Below are 27,278 nucleotides of genomic sequence, written 5' to 3' on the forward strand. Positions count from 1 at the left end.
AGTCTTCATCCCCATTTTCCAGATGAGGTCACTGAGGCACAGAGAGGTGAAGTGACTTGCCCAAAGTCACACAGCTGGCAATTGGCGGAGCCGGGATTTGAACCCTTGTCCTCTGACTCCAAAGTCTGTGCTCTTTCCACTGAGTCACGCTGCTTCTCGCCCTCATGGGGCTCAGAGTATAGAGGTAGAGAACAGCTATTGAATCCCTGTTTTACAGAGGAGGGAATCGAGGCACAGAGAAGTTGAGTGGTTTATCCAAAGTCACACGGCAGATAAGAGGCAGAACTGGGATTCGAACCCAGGTCCTCTGTCTCCCAGGCCTGAGCACTTTCCACTAGACCGTACTGCTTCCATGCCGCTTCAGCCAACCTGGGGCACCGCTCCAAGGATCTGGGGGAAAAGGATGTCCCCCCCATTTCCACAGGCTCCCTGCCTGGGACAAAAGAGGAGCAGCGTAGCCTATGGATAGAGTCAGAAGGACCTGGGTTCTAATCCCGTCTCCACCACTCGTCCGCTGTGTGACTTACCCAAGGTCACTTAACTTCTCTGTGCCTTAGGTAGCTCATCTCTAAAATGGGGAGTAAGACTGTGAGCCCTAGATGGGACGGGGCTGTGTCCAACCTGATCGACTTGTATCAACTTGTATGCATGACAACTTCATTTGTCAGTTGTGTGACTTTGGGTAAGTCACTTAACTTCTCTGGGCCTCAGTTACCTCATCTGTAAAAATGGGTATTATCAATCAATCAATCAATCAGTTGTATTTATTGAGCGCTTACTGTGTGCAGAGCACTGTACTAAGCGCTTGGGAAGTACAAGTTGGCAACACATTGAAACGGTCCCTACCCAACAGTGGGCTCACAGTCTATAATAATAATAATAATGATGGCATTTATTAAGCGCTTACTATGTGCAAAGCACTGCTCTAGGTGCTGGGGAGGTTACAAGGCGATCAGGTTTTCCCACGGGGGGCTCACAGTCTTAATACGTATTTTACAGATGAGGGAACTGAGGCACAGAGAAGTGAAGTGCCTTGCCCGAAGTCACACAGCTGACAATTGGCGGAGCCAGGATTTGAACCCATGACCTCTGACTCCAAAGCCCAGGCTCTTTCCACTGAGCCACGCCGCTTCTCTGACTTAATCCGACTGTATTAAGACTGTGAGCCCCACATGGGACAACCTGATCACCTTGTAACCCCCCAGTGCATAGAACAGCGCTTGGCACATAGTAAGTGCTTAACAAATGCCATTATTATTATTATTATTATTATTATTATTATTATTATTATTATTATTATTATATACCCCTGCTCTCAGTCCACTGCCTGGCATACAGTAAGCACTTAACAAACACCACTGAGAAAACAAAAGGGTGCAGGTGTGACCCGGGTGCTGAGATAGGGGTGTAGAAGGGTGCTTTTGTCGCCCTGGCTTCTGGCAGGGTTGGCTGGGGGAAACATGCTGTAGGCTGCTAGGACCATGATAATTATTTGCAAGACTGAACAGCTGGATTCCACCCTGCTCAAGCCTCTGCATCCAAGGCAAGTCATCGGAATAACATTCGGCTTATTATTGGAAAGCGAACGCTCAACTGCTGTATTCTGTGCATGGGTGTTTGGGAATCGCTTAATCCAAGCTGAAATCCTTTCTTGACCCCTACTTGACTCACTGGTTTACAGATGCTTTTATTGCTCCAACTGCAATCTAATTAGGGGAATTAGCTAGGACTCAGATTCTTGTGGGTTTTTTTTTCCTTTCCTTCTTCTCTAGAAGGCATTTTTTAACTTCATTATGCCTTTTTAATAGCGATAGCAGCGAGGAGATTCCGAGGCTTGGGGAATCTCTACTCTAGAAACTGTGAAACCTGGGTGGGCTGGTTTCCTCCTCCTCATAATAATAATGGTGGTATTTGTTACGCGCTTACTATGTGCCGGGTGCTGTACTAAGCGCTGGGGTGGATACAAGCAAATCGAGTTGGACACAGTCCCTGTCCCATGTGGGGCTCACAGTCTTGATCCCCATTTTACAGATGAGGGAACTGAGGCCCAGAGAAGTCAAGTGACTTGCCCAAGGTGACCCAGCAGACAACTGGCAGAGGTGGGATTAGAACCCGTGACCTTATGATTCCCAGGCCCATGATCTATCCACTTCGTCAAGCTGCTTCTCATAGACACTCTCTGCTCTGCAGATGCCCCAGTATCGATCAGTCAGTCAATCAGGGGTTTTTAATGAGCACCTGCCAAGCACGGGTACTAAGTCCTAGATGCCCCATTTAATAATAATTATTTTATTGGACTCTTCCCCTACTTCCCAGGAGTATCTCAAGAGGACATCTCCTGCCTCCTCTCAAAATCTGTCGCCTCCACCTGCACCTTCGATCCCATCCCTTGGCCTCCCATTAAAGCACTTGTTTCCTCCCTTATTTTTTTTTAAATGGCATTTATTAAGCACTTACTATGTGCAAAGCACTGTTCTAAGCACTGGGGGGGATACAAGGTGATCAGGTTGTCCCACATGGGGCTCACAGTTTTAATCCCCATTTTGCAGATGAGGTAAGTGAGACCCGGAGAAGTGAAGTGACTTGCCCAAAGTCACACAGCTGACAATTGGTGGAGCTGGGATTTGAACCCATGATTTGAACCTTATTCTCTGTATGACATCACCTTCAACTATTCAATCAGTCGATCATGTGTGCGGAGCACTGTACTAAGCACTTAGAGAGTACAGTATTAAAGAATCGATAGACACATTCCTCTCCCACAACGAGCTCCAATGGCGTCTTCCCCGCTGCTTTGTAACATGTCCCTATCTTAAAAAAAATCCCTGTCTGTACCCCTCTGTACCGTCCAGTTATCGCCCCATCTCCCCAGTTATCACTCCATCTTTCCAGGCTCTTTTAGGGACTCGTTTGCAACCTGTTATCTCCACTTTCTCTCCTCCAATTCTTCATTCATTCAATCGTATTTATTGAGTTCTTACTGTGCGCAGAGCACTGTACTAAACACTTGGGTAGTACAAGTAAGCAACATATAGAGATGGTCCCTATCCAACAATGGGCTCACAGTCTAGAATTCCCTCTCTTACCCCCAGCAATCCGGCTCCCGCCCCATCCACTCCAAGGGAACTGCCCTCCCTAAAGTCCCCATTGGCCTCTACTCCAGCCTATCTCAGTCTCTTCAGTCAATTGATCAATCAATCGTATTTATTGAGGGCTTGTTGGGTGCAGAGCACTGTACTGAGCGCTTGGGAGAGAACCCTAGAACAAAGTTGGTAGACATGTTCCCTGCCCACGATGAGCTTACAGTCTAGAGGGGGAGTTCCAGGGCCGGGGGAGGACTTGGGCAAGAGGTGGGTGGCGGGAGAAACAAGTAGGTTGGCATTAGAGGAGTGAAGCTTGCGGGCTGGGTTAGCGAAGCAGAGTGGCTCAATGGAAAGACCAGAGCTTTGGAGTCAGAGGTCATGGGTTCAAATCCCCGCTCTGCCAATTGTCAGCTGTTTGACTTTGGGCAAGTCACATCACTTCTCTAGGCCTCAGTTCCCTCATCTGTCAAATGGGGATGAAGACTGTGAGCCCCCCGTGGGACAACCTGATCACCTTGTATCCCCCCCAGCACTTAGAACAGTGCTTTGCATCTAGTAAGTGCTTAACAAGTACTATTATTATTATTATTTCTTCTGCTTAGAGAAGCAGCGTGGCTCAAGAGAAGCAGTGTGGCTCAGTGGAAAGAGCACGGGCTTTGGAGTCAGAGGTCGTGCGTTCAAATCCCGGCTCTGCCAATTGTCAGCTGTGTGACTTTGGGCAAGTCACTTTACTTCTCTGGGCCTCAGTTCCCTCATCTGTAAAATGGGGATTAAGATTGTGAGCCCCCTGTGGAACAACATGATCACCTTGTATCCCCCCCAGCGCTTAGAACAGTGCTTGGCACATAGTAAGTGCTTAACAAATGCCATCATTATTATTAGTAGTAGGAGACAAGCAAGATAAGGGAGGAGTGGGGATTGAGATTGAGAGCTTGTTGTTCTTGGCCTGGGCAGGATCCTGCATGATTTGAGCCCTGGGACTAGAGGTCAGCCTGGCCTATGAAGTCCAGACATTCCCCTTCCCCTCCCCAGCACCAGCATGGATTTGGGCCTTTACAGGCCACCCAGCACAGCGGAACGGTGCTGAGCAGCGGTGGATAGGCATGCGCACGCCACCGGGATGCAGGCTTCCTGTCCACTCCCACCACACCAATTCTTTCAGGGCCCCTGTCCTCTCCGGCCGTGGCTCAGGGGCAGCAAATTGGCATCCTCGTGTCTCTCTCCACTTCAATCCATACTTCATGCTGCTGCCCGGATTATCTTTGTCCAGAAACGCTCTGGGCATATCACTCCCCTCCTCAAAAATCTCCAGTGGCTACCAATCAATCTGCGCATCAGGCAGAAACTCCTCACCCTGGGCTTCAAGGCTGTCCATCGCCTCGCCCCCTCCTACCTCACCTCCCTTCTCTCCTTCTCCAGCCCAGTCCGCACCCTCCGCTCCTCCACCGCTGATCTCCTCACCGTACCTCGCTCTCGCCTGTCCCGCCATCGACCCCCGGCCCACGTCATCCCCCGGGCCTGGAATGCCCTCCCTCTGCCCATCCGCCAAGCTAGCCCTCTTCCTCCCTTCAAGGCCCTACTGAGAGCTCACCTCCTCCAGGAGGCCTTCCCAGCTTCCTCTCCCCCTCGTCCCCCTCTCCTTCCCCCCCATCTTACCTCCTTCCCTTCCCCACAGCACCTGTATATATGTATATATGTTTGTACATATTTTTTACTCTATTTATTTATTTATTTATTTTATTTGTACATATCTATTCTATTTATTTTATTTTGTTAGTATGTTTGGTTTTGTTCTCTGTCTCCCCCTTTTAGACTGTGAGCCCACTGTTGGGTAGGGACTGTCTCTATATGTTGCCAATTTGTACTTCCCAAGTGCTTAGTACAGTGCTCTGCACATAGTAAGCGCTCAATAAATACGATTGATTGATTGATTGATTGATGTGCACTGCTGTTGTGGTGGACTCTTGGGACCCCAAGTCCCTGCAGCCCCCGCTGATAGTCAGGCCCTCCGGGAAGTGAGGATGGGCTCCCTTCAGCCCCTGTTGAGTGTCGGCCTGAGAGTCTGGGACTTGAGTTAGAGCCCGGCTCTGGGACTCAGAGGACCTGGCTTCTAATACCTTGCTATGTCACTTTCATTCGTTCATTCAGTCAGTCGTATTTATTGAGCACTTACTGTGTGCAGAGCACTGTACTAAGCGCTCGGGAAGTACAAGTCAGCAACAGATAGAGATGGTCCCTACCCAGCAATGGGCTCACAGTCTAGAAGACGGGTCTAGAAAACATGTAGACGGGTGTCAAAATCGTCAGAACAAATAGAATTAAAGCTATATGCATATCGTTAACAAAATAAATAGACTAGTAAATGCATACAAGTAAAATAAACAGAGTAATACTTGTCTGCTGTGTGACCCTGGGCAGGTCACGTAACTTCTCTGTGCCTCATTTCCCTCAACTGGAAAATGGGGATTAAGACTGTGAACCCCATGTGGGACAAGGACTGTGTCCAACCTGATTAGCCTGTGTCTATCCCAGCACTTAAATATACAGTGCCTGGCACATACTAAGTTCTTAACAAATACTGAAATTATAATATTGTTCTTATTACTACTTTTAATAATCCCTGCTCTGCTACTAGACTGTGAGCCCACTGTTGGGTAGGGACCGTCTCTATATGTTGCCAACTTGTACTTCCCAAGTGCTTAGTACAGTGCTCTGCACTCAGTAAGCACTCAATAAATACGATTGATTGATTGATTGATTGATTGCTACTCATGTGCTGTGTGACCTTGGACAAGTTCCTTAGCATCTCTGTATCTCACTTACCTCACCAGTAAAATGGGGATGAAATCCTACTTCCTTCTACTTAGACTGTAAACCCCATGGGAGACAGGGACTATGCCCAACCTGATGATCTTTTACAGCTCTTAGTACAGTGCTTGGCACATAGAAAGTGCCTAACGAGTACCATTAAAAAAATAATAAATAAAGGCCTGGGTTTTCCGTATCCCAGAGGCCACAGCAGTTGAGTCAAAGAATAACATCAATACGGTATTTATTAAGCACTTACTTTGGACCACACATGGCTAAATACTAGGGTAGATCAACAGATCAGTGATTTTTATTGAGCACATACTGTATGCAGAACACTGTACTAAGTGCTTGAGAGAGTCCAGTACAACGGAGTTGATAGACATAATAATAATTATAATAATGTTGGTATTTGTTAAGCACTTACTATGTGCCAAGCACTGTTCCAAGCTCTGGCGGAGATACAAGGTAATCAGGTTGTCCCAGGTGGGGCTCACAGTCTTCATCTCCATTTGACAGATGAGGTAACTGAGGCACAGAGAAGTTAAGTGACCTGTCCAAGTCACACAGCTGACAAGTAGCCGAGCAGGGATTCGACTCCCAATCCCGGGCTCTTTCCACTAAGCACCCTGCTTCTCTACAGCACCCACATGGTGTCTGCCCACTAGGAACTTACAATCTAGAGGGGAGACGGACGTTATAATCAGTTACCGGTATGAACCTAAGTGCTGTGGGGCTGAGGGTGAAGTGATTATCAAGTGCTTAACGGGAACAGATCCAGGGACGTAGGCGGCGCAGAAGGGAGAGGGAGTCGGGGAAATGAAGAGTTGGTCAGGGAAGCCCTCTCGGAGGAGACGTAGTTTTAATAAGGCTTCGAAGGGGGAGAGAGCCGTGGTTTGTTTCCAAACTAGACGGGGGGACACGGGCAAGGGGTCAGCCGTGAGATGGATGAGATTGCAGTGCAGTGACTAGGTTGATGTTAGAGGATCTGAAACTTGCGGGCCGAGTTCACTGGTAGGAAATCAGTGAAGTTTGGAGGGGGAGAGCTCAGTAAGTCCTTTCAAGCCGACGGTAAGGAGTTTCCGTTAGATGCGGAGGTGGATGATTGATTGATTGATTGATTGATTGATTGGATGAGCAACCACCGGTGGCTCTTGGTGAGTGGGAAGACGTGGACTGTTTTGCGAAAAAGGAGCCGGGCAGCAGAATGAAGTACGAACTGGAGCCGGGGAGAGACGGGAGGCAGGGAGGTCAACGAGGAGGCAAATACAGTAGTCGAGGCGGAATACAATGACTGCTCGGATCAGGGTTAGAGAAGCAGCGTGGCTCAGTGGAAAGAGCCCGGGCTTTGGAGTCAGAGGTCATGGGTTCAAATCCCGCCTCCGCCAATTGTCAGCTGTGTGACTCTGGGCAAGTCACTTCACTTCTCTGTGCCTCAGTTCCCTCATCTGTAAAATGGGGATTAAGACTGTGAGCCCCCTGTGGGACAACCTGATTACCTTGAAACCTCCCCAGTGCTTAGAATAGTGCTTTGCACATAGTAAGCACTTAATAAATGCCGTCACCATCATTATCAGTGTAGTAGCAGTTTGGATGGAGAGGGAAGGGTGGATTTTTAGTGATGTTGTGAAGCTAGAGCTGTCGGGATTTGGTGATGGGATTTGGTGACCGATTGAATATATGGGATGAATGAGATAGATGAGTCAGGGATAATGCCAAGCTTAAAGGCTTGGGAGGCAGGGAAGATAGTGGACAATATGGGAAAGTCTCAGGGAGGATGGGATTTAGGTAGGAATACCTCGTTGTGGGCAGGAATTTGTCTGATAGTTGTCATATTGTACTCTCCCAAGCACTTAGTACAGTGCTTTGAACACAGTAAGCACTCAATAAATACAATTGAATAATAATAATAATAATAATGGCATTTTTTAAGCACTTACTATGTGCAAAGCACTGTTCAGTTTACAAGGTGATCAGGTTGTCCCACGGGGGGCTCACAGTCTTAATCCCCATTTTACAGATGAGGGAACTGAGGCCCAGAGAAGTTAAGTGACTTGCCCAAAGTCACCCAGCTGACAATTGGTGGAGCCGGGATTTGAACCCATGACCTCTGATTCCAAAGCCCGGGCTCTTTCCACTGAGCCACGCTGAATGTGAGTTCTGTTTTGGACATGTCAAGTTTGAGGGGTTAGTGGGACGTCCAAGTAGAGATGTCCTGAAGGCAGGAGGAAAGGCAAGACCGCAGAGAAGGAGAGAAGTCAAGGCTAGAGAAGTAGATTTGGGAATCATCTGCATAAAGACAGTAGTCGAAGCCATGGGAGCGATTGAGTTCTCCAAGGGACTGGGTGTAGACGGAGAATAGACGTCGCGGGGGACCCAGAACTGAGCCTTGAGGGATTCCCACGGTTAATGGGTGGGAGGCAGAGGAGAAGCCCGGGAAAGAGGCTGAGAATGAGCGGTCGGAGAGCTGGAAGGAGAACCAGGAGAGGACAGTATCGGTGAAGCCAACGTGAGATAACGTTTCCAGGATACGGGGGTGGTCCCCAGTGTCAAAGGCAGCTGAAAGGTTTAGGAGAATTAGGATACAAGGTAATCAACTAGATCCCCTTTCACTGCAGGGCCTGCCCCGGGCAGGGAATGGATCAAATAGGGACTTAAATCAGAGACGCCCACCCTCCTGGGCCCTTGGCCTCGGCAGGTGCACCCCCTCCTTTTTTAATTTTTTTTTTATGGTCTTTGTTAAATGCTTTCCAAGTGCCAGGCGCTGTACTAAGCGCTGGGGTAGATACAAGCTAATCAGGTTGGACACAGTCCCTGCCCCTTCTTGACCGTGAGCCCGTTGTTGAGTAGGTTCCGTCTCTCTATGTTGCCGACTTGTACTTCCCAAGCGCTTAGTCCAGTGCTCTGCACACAGCTAGTGCTCAATAAATACGATTGAATGAATGAGTCCAGTGCTCTGCACACAGTAAGTGCTCAATAAATACGATTAAATGAATGAGTCCAGTGCTCTGCACACAGTAAGTGCTTAATAAATACGATTGAATGAATGAATGAATGAACACAGTCTTAATCCCCTTTTTACAGATCAGGTAACTGAGGCGCAGAGAGTGAAGCGGCTTGCCCAGGGTCACATAGCTGACACGTGGTGGAGCCGGTTGTACTTTCCAAGTGCTTAGGACGGTGCTCTGCACACAGTAAGCGCTCAATAAATACGAACAAATGAATGAATGAATCAATAAACCCATGACCGTGTGACGCCCAGGCCCATGCTCTATCCACTAGGCCTCCTGGCACTTTTTGATTTACCCTGGGCGTTCTAGTGGGGACAGGCTCAATCTTGGGGTGTCTGCCCCCAGAGCCCCAGCCGTGGGCTTTCAAGTTTCCCAGCCAGGTTGCTCCCCTGCCACCCGACCGTCTCTGTCTCTCAGCATCATCATCATCAATCGTATTTATTGAGCGCTTATTGTGTGTCTCTCAGCAGCCTCAGTCCTTCTGCTTCCCTCCTCCACGGTCTCCTATTTCCCAACCATCGCTGTCTCTCAGCAGCTCCGCTTCTTCATCGTCCCTCCTTTGTGGTCTCCTCCTTGAGACCTCTCCTCTCCATCTCCCTCCATCCATCCCCTCTCCATCTCCCTCCATCCATCCCCTCTCCATCTCCCTCTCCATCCCCCCCATCTTCCCTCCTTCCCTTCCCCACAGCACCTGTTTATATGTATATATGTTTGTACATATTTGTTACTCTATTTATTTATTTATTTTACTTGTACATATCTATTCCATTTATTTTATTTTGTTAGTATGTTTGGTTTTGTTCTCTGTCTCCCCCTTTTAGACTGTGAGCCCACTGTTGGGTAGGGACTGTCTCTATGTGTTGCCAACTTGTACTTCCCAAGCGCTTAGTCCAGTGCTCTGCACACAGTAAGCGCTCAATAAATACGATTGATTGATTAATTGATTGTTCTTTGCCCTGTGCTCTTCCCCCTCTCCATCCCCCCGTCTTACCTCCTTCCCTTCCCCAGAGCACCTGTATATATGTATATATTTTTGTACATATTTATTACTCTATTTATTTATTTATTTATTTTACTTGTACATATCTATTCTATTTATTTTATTTTGTTAGTATGTTTGGTTTTGTTCTCTGTCTCCCCCTTTTAGACTGTGAGTCCACTGTTGGGTAGGGACTGTCTCTATATGTTGCCAACTTGTACTTCCCAAGCTCTTAGTACAGTGCTCTGCACACAGTAAGCGCTCAATAAATATGATTGATGGTGATGATGATGATGAGAGGTGGGGAGAGTTTGTAAAGGTGCCATTTGGGCTGAGATTTGGGGGCCGACTGTGGGGAGAGGGGTGGGGCGGGGGAGAGGCCTGCTGGCACTGTGATGGGCGTCAGGTTTTCTAGGTCTCCGCCGAGCATCCGGTAACTTTGGCCCGTTGGAATTGAATGGGGTCCGTGGTCCTGGGTTGGAGTGATTGTCCAGGCCTTGTTCCCATGGAATCAGTCGGTTGTATTTATTGAGCGCTTACGGAGTGCGGAGTGCCGAGCACTGAGTGCTGGGGAGAGTACAGTACAACAATAGCTGAGCTGGACCTGGTCCCCAATAGTGCATTCATTCATTCAATCGTATTTATTGAGCGCTTACTGTGTGCAGAGCACTGGACTAAGCGCTTGGGAAGTCCAAGTTGGCAACATCTAGAGACGGTCCCTACCCAGCAGCGGGCTCACAGTCTAGAAGGGGGAGACAGACAACAAAACTAAACATATTAACAAAATAAAATAAATAGGATGAATATGTACAAGTAAAATAGAGTAATAAATATGTACAAACATATATACATATATACTGTGTGCAGAGCACTGTACTAAGTGCTTGGGAAGTCCAAGTTGGCAACATACAGAGATGGTTGTTGCCCCCTCCCGCAGTGTATCGCCCCGCTGCATCCGCAAAGGGCTGCTCTGGTCTCCTTCCACACCCCTGGGCTCGGGGATTCATTCAGTCATATTTATTGAGCGCTTACTGTGTGCAGAGAAGCAGCATGGCTCAATGGAAAGAACGCGGGCTTTGGAGTCAGAGGTTATGGGTTCAAATCCTGGCTCTGCCAACTGTCAGCTGTGTGACTTTGGGCAGGTCACTTCACTTCTCTGCGCCTCAGTTACCTCATCTGTAAAATGGGGATGAAAACTGTGAGCCCCCCCGTGGGACAACCTGATAATAATAATAATAATAATGATGGCATTTGTTAAGCGCTTACTATGTGCAAAGCAGTGTTCTAAGCGCTGGAGAGGTTACAAGGTGATCAGGTTGTCCCACGGGGGGCTCACAGTCTTAATCCCCATTTTACAGATGAGGTAACTGAGGCTCAGAGAAGTTAAGTGACTTGCCCAAGGTCACACAGCAGACATGTGGCGGAGCCGGGATTCGAACCCATGACCTCTGACTTCAAAGCCCATACTCTTTCCACTGAGCCACGCTGCTTCTCATCACCTTGTAACCTTCCCAGCACTTGGAACAGTGCTTTGCGCATAGTGAGTGCTTAACAAATGCCATCATTATATGAGAAGCAGCGTGGCTCAGTGGAAAGAGCCCGGGCTTTGGAGTCAGAGGTCATGGGTTCAAATTCCGGCTCCACCGCTTGTCATCTGTGTGACTTTGGGCAAGTCACTTAACTTCTCTGGGCCTCTGTGACCTCATCTGTAAAATGGGAATTAAGACTGTGAACCCCCCGTGGGACAACCTGATCACCTTGTAACCTCCCCAGCGCTTAGAACAGTTCTTTGCACATAGTAAGTGCTTTAATAAATGTCATCATTATTATTATTATTACTACTAAGTGCTTAACTCTATTATATTGGACTCTCCCAAGCACTTAGTAGAGTGCTCTGCACACAGTAAGCTCTCAATAAATACCATTGATTGCTTGGTAATTGTGGTATTTGTTAAGCACTTACTATGTGCCAGGCGTTATATTAGGCGCTGGACTCCGTGCTAAAGTGCTGACTAATAGAAGAGAGGATAATAATAATAATAATGATGGCATTTGTTAAGCGTTCACTATGTGCAAAGCACTGTTCTAAGCTCTGGGGAGGTTACAAGGTGATCAGGTTGTCCCACGGTGGGCTCACAGTTTTCATCCCCATTTTACAGATGAGGTAACTGAGGCGCAGAGAAGTGAAGTGACTTGGCCAAAGTCACACAGCTGACAGTTGACGGAGCCGGGATTTGAACCCGTGACCTCTGACTCCAAAGCCCGGGCTCTTTCCACTGAGCCATGCTGCTGGAGGATGGTCTGGCTGGTCTTTCTCTCCATTAAGAGAAGAAATAATAATTCGAATAATTGTGATATTTGTTAAATGCTTACTATCTGCTACGGAAGAAGCATCCTGCCTTAGTAGTTAGAGAACAGGCCTGGGAATCAGAAGGACCTGGGTTCTAATCCCAGCTTTGCCATTCATCTGCTGAGTGAACTTGAGCAAGTCGCTTCACTTCTCCGTGCCTCAGTTTCTCCATCTAGAAGATAGGGATTAAGGATGTGGGACAGGGACTGTGGTCAACCCAATTCCCCCAGCACTTAGTACGGTGCCTGGCACGTAGTAAGTGCTTCACAAATACCAAGCGCTGGGGTCGATACAGGATAATCAGGTCCTGCATGGGGCTTACACTCTAAAAGTCGGAGGGAGAACAAGAGAACTAGAGGGAAGGAGTTGAAATTGCAGTGAGAGACTTAGGCTAGACAGAAGGAAGAACTTTTTGACCGTGAGGGTAACGGAGGACTGAGGCGTCGCATGTCCCCGACAGTCAGTCAATGAATGGTGTTTATGGAGGGCTTAATAACTGTGGTTTTTGTCAAGTGCTTACTTTGTGCCAGGCTTCAGGCTTACTGTATACAGAGCAATGGTCCAAGTACTTGGGAGAATCTAATGCTGAAGAATTGGGAGACGCGATCCCTGCCCGACTGACCGTCTCCCGAGAGGGAGGGGAATGGAGGGCCTTTTATCCGTCCTAAGGATCCCGGCCTGATCCCTGGAGCTTTGAAGCTGTTGGGGGCCGAGCAGGAGCCATTTGTTGCTGCTCTCGTGGAGACTTTGGGAAAAGAAAGAATTGTGCCAGGCTTCAGGCTTACTGTATACAGAGCAGTGGTCCAAGTACTTGGGAGAATCTAATGCCGAAGAATTGGGAGACGCGATCCCTGCCCGACTGACCGTCTCCCAAGAGGGAGGGGAATGGAGGGCCTTTTATCCGTCCTAAGGATCCCGGCCTGATCCCTGGAGCTTTGAAGCTGTTGGGGGCCGAGCAGGAGCCGTTTGTTGCTGCTCTTGTGGAGACTTTGGGAAAAGAAAGAATTGTGCCAGGCTTCAGGCTTACTGTATACAGAGCAGTGGTCCAAGTACTTGGGAGAATCTAATGCCGAAGAATTGGGAGACGCGATCCCTGCCCGACTGACCGTCTCCCAAGAGGGAGGGGAATGGAGGGCCTTTTTTTCCGTCCTAAGGATCCCGGCCTGATCCCTGGAGCTTTGAAGCTGTTGGGGGCCGAGCAGGAGCTGTTTGTTGCTGCTCTCGTGGAGACTTTGGGAAAAGGAAGAATTCCCCGCCCCCTCCGCCACTTTCCCACACCCCACAGAGGGCGGCTAAAGGATTTCTACCCAGGCTGGAGCCGCGGCCTGTTTGAGCCCGGCTGAGGGGGCCTTACACAATCCGTCCATTTATGAAAGGAGATGACCGGGGAGGAAGGGAGGGAGGAGGAGGAAGAGGAGGAGGAGGGAGAGACAGGGAGAGGGAGTTTGCAGCTTCTGGACAGCCCAGCCAAGCTCTGCTCCCAGGCCTTCCAGCTGCAGACAGCGGCCTGACTCACGTGGTCCTCGCGGGGCCAGAGGGGGAGGGCGCTCAGTTGGGTTCTCGGGAATTTTTTTTCATTCGTCCGTGTGTGTGTGTGTTTTTGTGTGTGTGTGTGTTTGTGTGTGTGGGTGTATGTTTTTGAGTACGGTGTGTGTCTGGGTGTGTGGGTGTGTCTGGAGTTGTATGTCTTCTTTTCCTTCTTCTTCCCCCCCTCCTTCCCCCACCCCAAAACCAACCCTCCCCCTGTCCCCGACTGTAGGAGATCAGCCCAAGGAGAATCCCTATGAAGATGTGGACCTGAAGGGCCGACCCACGGGGCGAAAATCCCAGCCGTTGTCCGAGAACTCCCTAGACTCTTTGCACAGGATGTGGACTCCCCAGGAGAGGAAGTACACCAGCCCGCCCCAGGTAACGGACCCCGGCTCACCCCCCGCTACCTCCCAGAGCCCGGAGTGGGCATCCCCCGCTCCTCAGGCCGGTGCCCGCCCCAACGGCTCCGGGAGCCCCTGAAAGGGAGCAGCAGTTGGGCCATTCCCAGAAATCCAGGCCTACCCCAGAGCCCAGCCGACCCCTCGGAAGGCTGGAGGGCCGCCACTCTTTTTCTTAACTCTTGCTCCTCTGGGAAGGAAGACCGCCCGCCTCGGCCTTCCCAGACCCATTCTGGTCTCTGAGAGAGGCTCCTTCCTGCCTTCCTGTTTCCCTCCTTGCCGCTTTCTTCTGTTTTTAGCCCTGAGCCTGGTCCCCAAGGGAGGCCTCCCCTCCCGCCCTCCCCCGAAATGCCAGGGTTCTGGCGCTGACATCACAAAGCCGTGAACATCTTCATTCTTCCGGCCTCAAGTCACTCTCCCGGCCGCCGCTACCGTCACCTCGGCCGCCTCTGCCGAGCAGCGCACCCCGGCAGGGCCTTGGCCCCGGGTCAGAGCATTTGGCTTGGCAGCTTTTCCAGGAATGAACTAAGCGCTGTCCGCGGCGCAGCGGGGGCCGGGGGAGGAGGGCCTGGAGCCAGAGTGGAGGAGCAGCTGGGGGATGGGGCAGGGTGGGCCCCGCTGGGAGACCTGTCCAGGAGTTGACCGGGGCAGAGGGAGAGAACGAAGGTTGGGGGGACGAGAGGTAGAAAACACCTTTGGCCCATGAGTCCACTGGCTCGGCGGCCTCGCTCACCCTTCTTCGTTTTTCTTCATGACAAGAAGCTCCCTCACACTGACAGATGAGGCCCCCAACCAGCATCTTTTTTTTAAGCACTTACCACGTGCCAGGCACTGCACTAAGCGATAGGGTGGATGCAAGCTCATTCATTCATTCAGTCGTATTTATTGAGCGCTCACTGTGTGCAGAGCACTGCACTAAGAACAAATCGGCAACATATAGAGGCGGGCCTTACCCAAAAACGGGCTCACAGTCTACATGGCTCGGTGGAAAGAGCCCGGGCTTTGGAGTCAGAGGTCATGGGTTCGAACCCCGGCTCCACCACTTGTCAGCTGTGTGACTTTGGGCCTCAGTTACCTCATCTGTACAATGGGGATTAAGACTGTGAGCCCCATGTGGGAAAACCTGATCACCTTGTAACCTCCCCAACGCTTAGAACGGTGCTTTGCACATAGTAAGCGCTTAATAAATGCCACCATTATTATTATTAGAAGGGGGAGACAGATAACAAAACAAGTAGACAGGTCAGGTTGGACACAGTCCGTGTCCCTCTTGGGACTCACAGTCTTAATTCCCATTTTACAGATGAGGTACCTGTGGCCCAGAGAAGTGAAGTGACTTACCCCAGGTCACCCAGCAGACATGGGGCGGAGCTGGGATTAAAACCCAGGTCTTTCCCACTCCCAGGCACACGCTCTTAACTACTAGGCCACGCTGGTTCTCTGTGTTTCGATTGACTCCAGGCGGCCATGGATAGCATGTGGAGAGGCGTGAGCACCACTGGGGAGCTCAGTCAAGGGCTTGGACCTTTAGCAGGAAACCAGTTGTCTCTCCTAGAACCTTGTCCAAACTGGTGGAAGTCATGGGGTGAGGGGGAGTAGCCCAGCCAGGGCCACAAAGCAGGATCCCCCCGCCACCCCCTGTTGCTTTCTGAGGGCAGGCCACTTCATCATCATCATCATCAATCGTATTTATTGAGCGCTTACTGTGTGCAGAGCACTGTACTAAGCGCTTGGGAAGTACAAGTTGGCAACATATAGGGACAGTCCCTACCCAACAGTGGGCTCACAGTCTAAAAGGGGGAGACAGAGAACAAAACCAAACGTACTAACAAAATAAAATAAATAGAATAGATATGTACAAGTAAAATGAATAAATAGAGTAACAAATATGTACAAACATATATACATATATATGGGTGCTGTGGGGAAGGGAAGGAGGTAAGATGGGGGGAATGGAGAGGGGGACGAGGGGGAGAGGAAGGAAGGGGCTCAGTCTGGGAAGGCCTCCTGGAGGAGGTGAGCTCTCAGTAGGGCCTTGAAGGGAGGAAGAGAGCTAGCTTGGCGGATGGGCAGAGGGAGGGCATTCCAGGCCCCGGGGGATGACGTGGGCCACTTGACCCATGGGTCATCTCTAGAGGGTAAGCCCGTCGTGATGATGATGATGATGATGATGGCATTTATTAAGAGCTTACTATGTGCAAAGCACTGTTCTAAGCGCTGGGGGGATACAAGGTGATTAGGTTGTCCTATGTGGGGCTCACAGACTTAATCCCCATTTTACAGATGAGGTTACTGAGGCATAGCGAAGTTAAGTGACTTGCCCAAGTCACACAGCTGACAATTGGCGGAGCCGGGATTTGAACCCATGACCTCCGACTCCAAAGCCCGGGCTCTTTCCACTGAGCCACGCTGCTCCTCACGCTCACGCTGCTGTCGTGAGCAGGGAATGTGCCTATTATACTGACTAGACTGTTATATTGACTAGGCTTCTAGACTATGAGCCCGCTGTCGGGTAGGGACTGTCAGTATATGTTGCAAACTTGTACTTCCCAAGCGCTTAGTACAGTGCTCTGCACACAGTAAGCGCTCAATAAATACGATTGAATGAATGAATGAATACTGTACTCTCCCAAGCCCTTAGCACGGTCCTCTGCATATAGTAAATATGACTGACTGACTGACTTTACTGAGAGGGACGGAGGAGCCAGCTGGGACCTGATGTAGGCCCCCGAGGGAGGGAGGGCCCAGATTGTTGTCTGATCCCCGTAGAATGGCTTCTGAAGAGCAGGTAATAATAATAATAATGATGGCATTTATTAAGCACTTACTATGTGCAAAGCACTGTTCTAAGCGCTGGGGAGGTTACAAGGTGATCAGGTTGTCCCTCAGGGGGCTCACAGTCTTAATCCCCATTTTACAGACGAGGTAACTGAGGCCCAGAGAAGTGAAGTGACTTGCCCAAAGTCACCCAGCTGACAATTGGTGGAGCCGGGATTTGAACCCATGACCTCTGACTCCAAAGCCCGTGCACTTTCCACTGAGCCACGCTGCTTCTCTACCGGAGATGGGCCCCGAGTTGAGCTGTACTCTGGGCAGAACGCCGGGGCCCCCCAGCCCAGGGCTCTGGGACCCCCCATTCTCTTAGAACCCAGGGGTTACTCTCCTACTCGAGCTGGAGTCCTCACCCAGGCCCACATCCACCTGCCTCTTCCAACTCTAGACCGTGAGCCCACTGTTGGGTAGGGACAATCTCTATATGTTGCCAACTTGTACTTCCCAAGCGCTTAATACAGTGCTCTGCGCACAGTAAGCGCTCAATAAATACGATTGAATGAATGAACTCCACCGCACACTATCCAAAATAAGCTCACCTGGACTGAGAAACATCCCCTGATTCCCTAATCAATCAATCAATCAATCGTATTTATTGAGCGCTTACTGTGTGCAGAGCACTGTACTAAGCGCTTGGGAAGTCCAAGTTAGCAACATATAGAGACAGTCATCATCATCAGTCGTATTTATTGAGCGCTTACTGTGTGCAGAGCACTGTACTAAGTGCTTGGGAAGTACAAGTTGGCAACCTATAGAGACAGTCCCTACCCAACAGTGGGCTCACAGTCTAAGAGGGGGAGACAGAGAACAAAACCAAACATACTAACAAAATAAAATAAATAGAATAGATATGTACAAGTAAAATAAATAAATAGAGTATTAATATGTACAAACATATATACATATATACAGGTGCTGTGGGGAAGTGAAGGAGGTAAGATGTGGGGGGATGGAGAGGAGGACATTCCGGGCCAAAATCATGGTGAATACATGTGTTGGGCAGAACTGAATGTGACTCTGACCACTTCCTTGCATGTGTCTTATCCCCTCTTCTATAGACGTCTGGAGGGTCAGTCAGTCAAGCGCTTAGTACAGTGCTCTGCACATAGTAAGCGCTCAATAAATACGATTGATGATTTACTGAGTGCTTACTGTGTGCAGAGCACTATACTAAGCTCTTGGGAGGGTACGATATAACACTGTAACAGACACATTCCCTGCCCACAACGAGCTTACAGTTTTGAGGACCCCTTCTTGGGGACGGGCCCTACCTCTATAGGCTGTTGAATTTCGGGGTCCTGAAAGCAGCAGAGATCACCACCTTTGGGCCCTAAGTTTAGGCCCAAGGATAGGTCCCCCAGCTAGTTTAGTGGCTGACTCCCACAAGGAGAAGAGCCTAAGGAGAATTCCTGGGGACGGTCCTCCAGGGGCGGGTGGGCCGGCCTCCCCGCTCCTGCTCTCCTTTAATCAATCAATCGTATTTATTGAGCGCTTACTGTGTGCAGAGCACTGTACTAAGCGCTTGGGAAGTACAAGCTGGCAACATATAGAGACGGTCCCTACCCATCAGTGGGCTCACAGTCTAGAAGGGGGAAGACAGAGAACAAAACCAAACATACTAACAAAATAAAATAAATAGAATAGATAGGTACAAGTAAAATAAATAAATAAATAGAGTAATAAATTTGTACAAACATATATACATATATACAGGGGCTGTGGGGAAGGGAAGGAGGTAAGATGGGGGGGATGGAGAGGGGGATGAGGGGGAGAGGAAGGAAGGGGCCTTTAACTCAGGTCTGACCAGGTCAGGACAGGCAGAGCACAGATGTCGCTCTGAGAGTCAGTCAGTCATTCTAAAGTCATTGCTTCAGAGAAGCAGCGTGGCTCAGTGGAAAGAGCATGGGCTTTGGAGTCCGAGGTCGTGGGTTCAAATCCCGGCTCCGCCAATTGTCAGCTGTGTGACTTTGGGCAAGTCACTTCACTTCTCTGGGCCTCAGTTAACTCGTCTGTAAAATGGGGATTAAGCCCCTGAGCCCCCTGTGGGACAACCTGATCACCTTGTAACCTCCCCAGCACTTAGAACAGTGTGTTGCACATAGTAAGCGCTTAATAAATGCCATCATTATTATTTATTGAGCACTTACCGTATGCTGAGCTCTGTACTAGAGCGCTGTAGAGAAGCAGCATGGCTTAGTGGAAAGAACACAGACTTGGGAGTCAGAGGTCATGGGTTCTAATCCCAGCTCCGCCACTTGTCATCATCATCATTATCAATCGTATTTATTGAGCGCTTACTATGTGCAGAGCACTGTACTAAGCGCTTGGGAAGTACAAGTTGGCAACACATAGAGACAGTCCCTACCCAACAGTGGGCTCACAGTCTAAAAGGGGGAGACAGAGAACAAAACCAAACATACCAACAAAATAAAATAAATAGGATAGATATGTACAAGTAAAATAAATAAATAAATAAATAAATAGAGTAATAAATATGTACAACCATATATACATATATACACTTGTTGGCCGTGTGACATTGGGCAAGACACTTCACTTCTCTGCGCCTCAGTTCCCTCATCTGGAAAATGGAGATAAAGACTGTGAGCCCCACTTGGGACAACCTGATTACCTCGTGTCTCCTCCAGCACTTTGAACAGTGCTTGGCACATAGCAAGTGCTTAACAAATACCGTCATTATTATCATTACTAAGCTCTTCGGAGAGTACAGTGGAACGATAGGGCGGACACATTCCCCGGCCCGCCTCGAAGGTCTAGAGGGCCCCCCGGGGCCACCGCCATTATCGGGTGGTGGCTCAGCGTGTCGCCTTCCCCCCCCGCCAGCTGTCCCTGAAGTCCGGCAGCCACTCCCTGCGGGTCGGGAACTGGTCGGAGAGGAAGAGCCAGCGGGTGCCGCGGTTGCCCAAGCGGCACAGCCACGACGACATGTTGCTGTTGGCCCAGCTGAGCCTGCCCTCCTCCCCATCCAGCCTCAACGAGGACAGCCTGAGCACGGCCAGCGAGCTGCTGTCCAGCCGACGGGCCCGTCACATCCCCAAGGTAGCCACCTCTCCTCCCTGCCCGGCTCCGGGCCTCGGCCTACTTCTACCCTCGCCCCCCGGGATGTCCTGCCCCTTCCCCCTGGCCACCGGGAGCCATGGCCTGACCCCATTCCCCCAGGCACCGTCCCCCCATCTCTTCACCTTCTCCTGCATCTTGTCATCATCATCAACCGGTCTTCTAGACCGTGAGCCCACTGTTGGGCAGGGACCGTCTCTATGTGTTGCCAACTTAATAATGACAGCATTTGGATGGAGAGGGAAGGGTGGATTTTTAGTGATGGTGTGAAGCTAGAACCGTCGGGATTTGGTGCATCTGATTTGGTGCATCAGCATCTGAGGGCCCAGATTGTTGTCTGATCCCCATAGAATGGCTTCTGAAGAGCAGGTAATAATAATAATAATAATGATGGCATTTATTAAGCGCTTACTATGTGCAAAGCACTGTTCTAAGCGCTGGGGAGGTTACAAGGTGATGAGGTTGTCCCACGGGGGGCTCACAGTCTTAATCCCCATTTTACACATGAGGGAACTGAGGCACAGAGAAGTGAAGTGGCTTGCCCAAAGTCACCCAGCTGACAACTGGCGGAGCCGGGATTTGGACCCATGACCTCTGACTTCAAAGTCCGTGCTCTTTCCACTGAGCCACGCTGCTTCCCAAGCGCTTAGTACAGCGCTCTGCACACAGTAAGCGCCCAATAAATACGATTGAATGAATGAACCAGTCGGTCGATCAATCAGTGATGTTTATTGAGTGCTTACAGTGCAGAGCGCTGGATTGAGCACTTGAGAGAAGTCCAAGCAGCGTGGCCTGGTGGATAGAGCACGGGCCCGGAAGTCGGGGGACCTGAGTTCCAATCCCAACTCTGCCACTCGTCTGCTGCGTCACCTTGGGCAAGTCACTTAACTTCTCTGTACCTCAGTTTCCTCATCCGTAAAGTGGGGAGTAAGGCTCTGAGCCCCATGTGGGACATGGACTCTGTCCAGCCTGATTAGCCTGATTAGCTGGTAGCTATCCCAGCGCTTAGTACAATGCCTGGCACATAGTAAGCGCTTAGCAAATACCAAAAAAAAAAAAGGATCGATCGATGGAGTTGGGAGACCTGATCTCTGCCCTGAAGGACCTTTCAGTCTAGTGGGACATATTAAAATAAATGACAAATAGGGGAAATGGCAGAGTGTAAGGAGATGTGCTTAAGTACATAAGTGCATAAGTAGAGAAGCAGCGTGGTTTAGTGGAAAGAGCCCTGGCTTGGGAGTCGGAGGTTGTGGGTTCTAATCCCACCTCCGCCACTTATCAGCTGTGTGACTTTGGGCAAGTCACTTAACTTCTCTGTGCCTCAGTTACCTCATCTGGAAAATGGGGATTAAGATTGTGAGCCCCACATGGGACAACCTGATGACCTTGGATCTACCCCAGCGCTTAGAACAGTGCTTGGCACATAGTAGGTGCTTAACAAATACCAACATTATTAATATTATTATTATCAAGTACGTTAAGCCGGGGAGGGGGAGCGGGTAACAAAAGTGCTTAAGAGGTGCAGACCCAAGTGCTTATGTGACACAGAAGGGAGGGCCAATAGGGTGGGGAAATGAGGGGGTTAGTCAAGGAAGGCTTCTAGGAGGAGGTGTGATCATTTTACTTATTTTAACATAACTATTCGCCCGCTCCCTGGGCCGTGAGCCCGCGACCCCCGGCTACAGGGGGTTATGGAGTGAGGAAAGAGACGGTACAGACCTTGCCCACAAGTTATCGACACTCCAGAAGGGGAAGTTAGACAGACCACCTCTGGACTGTAAGCTCCCCTCTAGACTGTAAGCTCATTATGGGCAGGGAACATGTCTGCTAACTCTGTTGTATTGGCCTCTCCCGAGGGCTTAGTACAGTGCTCTGCACAAAGAAAGTTCTCAGTAAATACCATGGATTGATTCGTTGATTGATAATAGGGACCGTCTCTGTTGCCGGCTTGAACTTTCCAGGCTCAGAGCCCGGGTTTTGGAGTCAGAGGTCATGGGTTCAAATCCCGGCTCTGCCAATTGTCAGCTGTGTGACTTTGGGCAAATCATCTCAATCAATCAATCAATCAATCAATCGTATTTATTGAGCGCTCACTGTGTGCAGAGCACTGTACTAAATGCTTGGGAAGTACACTCTGTGGGCCTCAGTTCCCTCATCTGTCATATGTGGATGAAGACTATGAGCCCCCCGTGGGACAGCCTGATCACCTTGTAACCTCCCCAGCGCTTAGACCAGTGCTCTGCACACAGTATGCGCTCAATAAATACGATTGAATGAATGAATGAATACAGAAGGTAGTATTGTCCAAGTGGCCGGCTGTGCCTCAGTCGGTCAATAGCGCTACCATGTTGTTCCGTTCTAAGGACTTGGGAGACTCCAAAAGAATTTGTAGACATGATTCCTGCCCTCAGTGACCTCACAATCCAGTTGGGGTGACGACACTAAAAGAAATTATAGATTTGAGAAAGTAATAGAGTATAAAGATAGACTGTGAGCCCGTTGTTGGCTAGGGACCGCCTCTGGATGTTGCCAACTTGTACTTCCCAAGCGCTTAGTCCAGTGCTCTGCACACAGTAAGCGCTCAATAAATGCGATCGAATGAATGAATACGTAAGTAAGTGTTTTAGGGGATGGCGAGTGCTCAATTCTCACACACACACATATGAGCAGGAGGTTCTGGGGTGCCTGCGGTCTCTCCCTTGATTCCATCGAGGCATACATATACACGAAGCAGCCTCCAGCCTTCCCGAGGGTCTCCGGGAAGGCCCCGAGCCCCCAGGCCGAGGCAGGACGGAGCCGACAGGGTATTTTTAACCGGCGAACAATGCTCGGGTGCATTGGAAATGGAGCGCCTTCCTGTTCATCCCCAAATAGGGCCAGAACGGGAGACCAGATGATTCCCTGTTCCTGTCATTGTGCTGGGAAGGCGATCCAGGCAATTTCAGGGGGTCTGAGAGGTCCTATGGGGAATCTTCTCTCTCACCCAGTTGGTGGCCTGCTCTCCCTGCTATTCTCTCCTGCTTCATGGTCTAGATGTCGCTTCGCTTCTCACGCTGTGGCCCTACTCCGTTCATTTCCCCTATTCCCAGCAGCGTAGCTTAGTGGAAAGAGCCCGGGCTTTGGAGTCAGAGGTCATGGGTTCAAATCCCAGCTCCGCCACTTGTCATCTGTGTGACTTTGGGCAAGTCACTTAACTTCTCTAGGCCTCTGTGACCTCATCTGTAAAATGGGGAGTAAGACTGTGAGCCCCCCGTGGGACAACCTGATCACCTTGTAACCTCCCCAGCGCTTAGATCAGTGCTTTGCACACAGTAAGTGCTTAATAAATGCCATCATTATTATTATTATTCACCTACACAGTTGGATCTGAACCCTTTAAGCACTTTTTTATGGTATTAGTTAAGCACTTGCTATGGGCCAGGCACTGTACTAAGCGCTGGGGTTGATACAAGACGATTGGGTTGTATCATGGCAATCAATCAATCGTATTTATTGAGTGCTTACTGTGTGCAGAGCACGGTACTAAGCGCTTGGGAAGTACAAGTTGGCAACATATAGAGACGGTCCCTACCCAACAGTGGGCTCACAGTCTAGAAGGAGGAATCATGTCTACAAATTCTTTTGGACTCTCCCAAGTCCAAAAGTCCATAGTCAACTTGTACTTCCCAAGCACTTAGTACAGTGCTGTGCACACAGTAAGCGCTCAATAAATACGATTGAATGAATGAATGAATGAATAGTCCTTGTCCCACATAAAGCTTTCAGGCTTAATCCCCCTTATTCAGATGAGGTAACTGAGGCACGAAGAAGTGAAGCGACTCATCCAAGGTCATACAGCAAGCAGGTGGCAGGGGTGGGATTAGAACCCAGGTCCTCCGACTCTCAAGCCTGTGCTTTCTAGACAGTGAGCCCACTGTTGGGTAGGGACTGTCTCTATATGTTGCCAACTTGTACTTCCCAAGCGCTTAGTACAGTGCTCTGCACACAGTAAGCGCTCAATAAATACAATTGATTGATTGATTGATTTTCACTAAGCAGCACGGCTTCTCATAAGCACTTGACATTCACCCCACCCTCAGCCAACCCACAGTTCTGTACATATTCATTCAATCATATTTATTGAGCCCTTACTGTACAGAGCACTTACTAAGCACTTGGGAGAGTACAGTATAACAACCCAAGCATTCCTTGCCCACAACGAGCTTTCGGTTTAGAGGACAAGCTTGCCATATTATATTTTAATACCTATCTTGTGTTAGACTTCAAGCCCTTGGCGGCAGGGAACGTATCTCCCAACTGTGTTGTACTCTCCCAAGCGCTCAATAAGTGCTGAATAAATATGGTCGATTGATTGATTATGCAGTCCTTCTTGGCAAGAGGGTGGCAGGGAACCAAATGGGAGCCAAAGATTTGAAAAGGTAAATACAGGGCACTGAAAGTCAGCAAGGCCCAGAGAGTTCTTTCCTCAGGATGGCCCCCTTCTCCCAGCCCTGAGCGATCCTCACCAGCCCTTTGGGATCAGGGGCGTGGCTCAGTGGGAAGAGCACGGGCTTTGGAGTCAGAGGTCATGGGTTCAAATTCCTGCTCCACCACGTCTGCTGTGTGATCTTGGGCAAGTCACTTCACTTCTCTGAGCCTCAGTTACCTCATCTGTGAAATGGGGATTAAGACTGTGAGCCCCATGTGGGACAACCTGATCACCATGTATCCCCCCTCCCCAGTGCTTTCACATAGTGAGCGCTTAACAAATGCCAACATTATAATAATTATTATTATCAGGGTAGTGAGGTGGGCCATCAGTCCTTCTGGAGCAAGCCTGTGTGTGATGTGACATTGAGTGTCATTATTTCATTCAATCGTATATATTAAGTGCATACTGTGTGCAGCGTACTGTACTAAGCGCTTGGAACGTACAATTCGGCAACAGTTAGAGACAATCCCTGCCCACAGCAGGCTCAGAGTCTAACCAGCCCCTTCCCGTGGTCTTTGGGGTGGGAGCACAGGCTGTTTGCGGACCCCAAGGCCTGGCTTTGGTGAGGGGCTGGAATGCGGGTGAGCCCCAAGGAGCGAGAGTAGGCCAGGCTGGGTCAGGAGAGAGGAACCGAGGCCCCGGCAGAGCCAGGTTCTCCAAACGTGACCTTCGCCGAGAGGGTCGATGTCAGCGTTGGAGGGGCGGGGGCCTCTCGGGAGGTGCCACAGTCGCCCAACGCTCCCTCATTCTCGCTCCTCTCTTCCAGCTGGTGCAGAGGATCAATGCCATCTACAGTGCCAAAAGGGGGAAGAAGAGGTTAAAGAAGCTGTCTATGTCCAGCATCGAGACGGCCTCCCTGAGAGGTAGGCCGCGAAGCCCCGCGAACCAAAGTTAGTCGTCGAGCGGAGCCCGAGGCCTCACTGAGAGGCGGCCAGTTTGGTTCCTCAGCGTCGGGAGGAGGCCCCACTGACCCTCGCCCTCCCGGCTGTATCTCCTCCAGTCCCAGGAGAGAGACCCCCCGGATCATGCCCCCTGGGATCGCGGCTCCGCCTCGTATTGGGGTGAAAGGGCAGGGGTGAGGTCGCCCACCTCGGGTCCCGGCGATGGATTTGGACTTCTCACCTGCCAGCGGGGAAGGGCCTGTGAGAATTCAGACCAGCCCATTGCCTGGCCTGGCAGAAGGGAGAGGAAGAGAGGAGCCCATTATCACGTTCCGGGGCGGGGCTCTTATCCAGTCTGGCACAGATGGGGTTTTGCCAACTTGATCCAGGGCAGGGAAGGAGACAGACTCGGCTCCGCCCGGTCCTACCGCCTCTGACCTGCGATGCCCTCGGTGACTCTTGGCACTGGATTCGGAGTCCGGGCATTGACCCGACTCTCTCTGTTTCCCTTGCAGATGAGAATAGCGAGAGTGAGAGTGACTCAGATGACCGGTTTAAAGGTGAGGGAAGGCCCCCCTCCCCGTGGCAGCTGCGGCTTCCTGGACCCTTGCCCCCCCACCCCACCCCGATACCCTATCACCCCCAGGTTCTCTTGGAAATTCTCTCCCAGCGGGGACCCCTCTGTCTCTGGTGGGGAGAGGGGTGAGTGGGATTTCTGGGGAATTGGCCTTGTTTTATCTCCCAGGGTTATGCCAGCTGCTGCCCGTTTGGCTCCTTATGAGGAATCCCCGGCATCCTGCAGCATCCATCCCAGCGGGGCCAGGGAAGACCCGCCTAGGGCGCAGGACCCCAAAGCCTAGCCATCGCTTCCAGCAAACCGCGGGGGTCGGGAGAGGGAAAGGTTCAGGGGCGTGGGAAAGCGGGCTCTGGCTTTGACCCTTGGAGACCTTCCACTCCCCGGCCACGGAGGCCCCGAGGAGGTACCCGGTTCAGGGCTGAAACCCGGTGTGAACTCGCTGCCACCTTGCCAGCTCCTCGGTCCTTACTGCGGGGCTATTTCCTGAGTGCCTACCTTGGGTAGAGCACGGGGAGGCGACTATAGAGGGACAGTAGATGCTCAGGGAGAGGGACGGGGATCTCTCTGGGTTCTCCCTTCCTCAGTCAGTCAATCACTCAGTAGTATTTATTGAGTGCTTACTATGTGCAGAGCACTGGACTAAGTGCCTGGGAGAGGGCAGTAGAACAGATTTGGCAAGCTCGTTTCCTGCCCAATATGAGTTTAAAGTCTAGAGGGGGAGACAGACATTAATAGAAATAATTTATAGTGTATAATTTTAAGTTCCTCATCAGGCCCAGAGGAACTAAAGGGAACCCAGGTACTGGGAAGGGAACTGGATAGCTCCACAACATCGCACCCATCCCCTTTTGCTGTCTGGCCTCCCCCTGTTTAGGGAGTCGAGATATTTAACAAGATGTTACTCTGTGCTGAGCACTGGCCCAGATAGAGAAGGCTGTGTGGGCTCCTGATTTTTCTGGACATCTGTTCTAAAAAGCTAAGATTCTGGCAAGTGCCCCACTGTTATTATTATGGTACTGGTTATGCGCTTACCATGTGCCAAACACCGTACTAATCGCTGGGTTAGATACAAGTTGAGAAGCAGCGTGGCTCAGTGGGAAGAGCCCGGGCTTTGGAGTCAGAAGGTCATGGGTTCAAATCCCGGCTCCGCCAATTGTCAGCTGTGTGACTTTGGGCAAGTCACTTCACTTCTCTGGGCCTCAGTTACCTCAATTGTAAAATGGGGATTAATACTGTGAGCCCCCTGTGGGACAACCTGATAATAATAATAATAATAATAA

General features: G+C 50.2%; 1 protein-coding gene across 7 annotated transcripts in view; it reads left to right on the forward strand.

Moving 5' to 3' along the window:
* DENND2B (DENN domain containing 2B) overlaps positions 1–27,278 on the forward strand; it is a 318,048-nt gene that overhangs the window by 236,769 nt on the left and 54,001 nt on the right. For all 7 annotated transcript variants that reach the window (XM_038764635.1, XM_038764634.1, XM_038764636.1 and 4 more), the window contains 4 exons: positions 13,991–14,139; positions 19,836–20,051; positions 25,307–25,403; positions 25,937–25,981. In XM_038764635.1, coding sequence (XP_038620563.1) covers positions 13,991–14,139; positions 19,836–20,051; positions 25,307–25,403; positions 25,937–25,981 — 507 coding nt within the window. The remainder of the gene's footprint in view (positions 1–13,990; positions 14,140–19,835; positions 20,052–25,306; positions 25,404–25,936; positions 25,982–27,278) is intronic.

The sequence above is a fragment of the Tachyglossus aculeatus genome, chromosome 22 (genome assembly GCF_015852505.1).
Source record: "Tachyglossus aculeatus isolate mTacAcu1 chromosome 22, mTacAcu1.pri, whole genome shotgun sequence".
Classification (NCBI taxonomy): domain Eukaryota; kingdom Metazoa; phylum Chordata; class Mammalia; order Monotremata; family Tachyglossidae; genus Tachyglossus; species Tachyglossus aculeatus.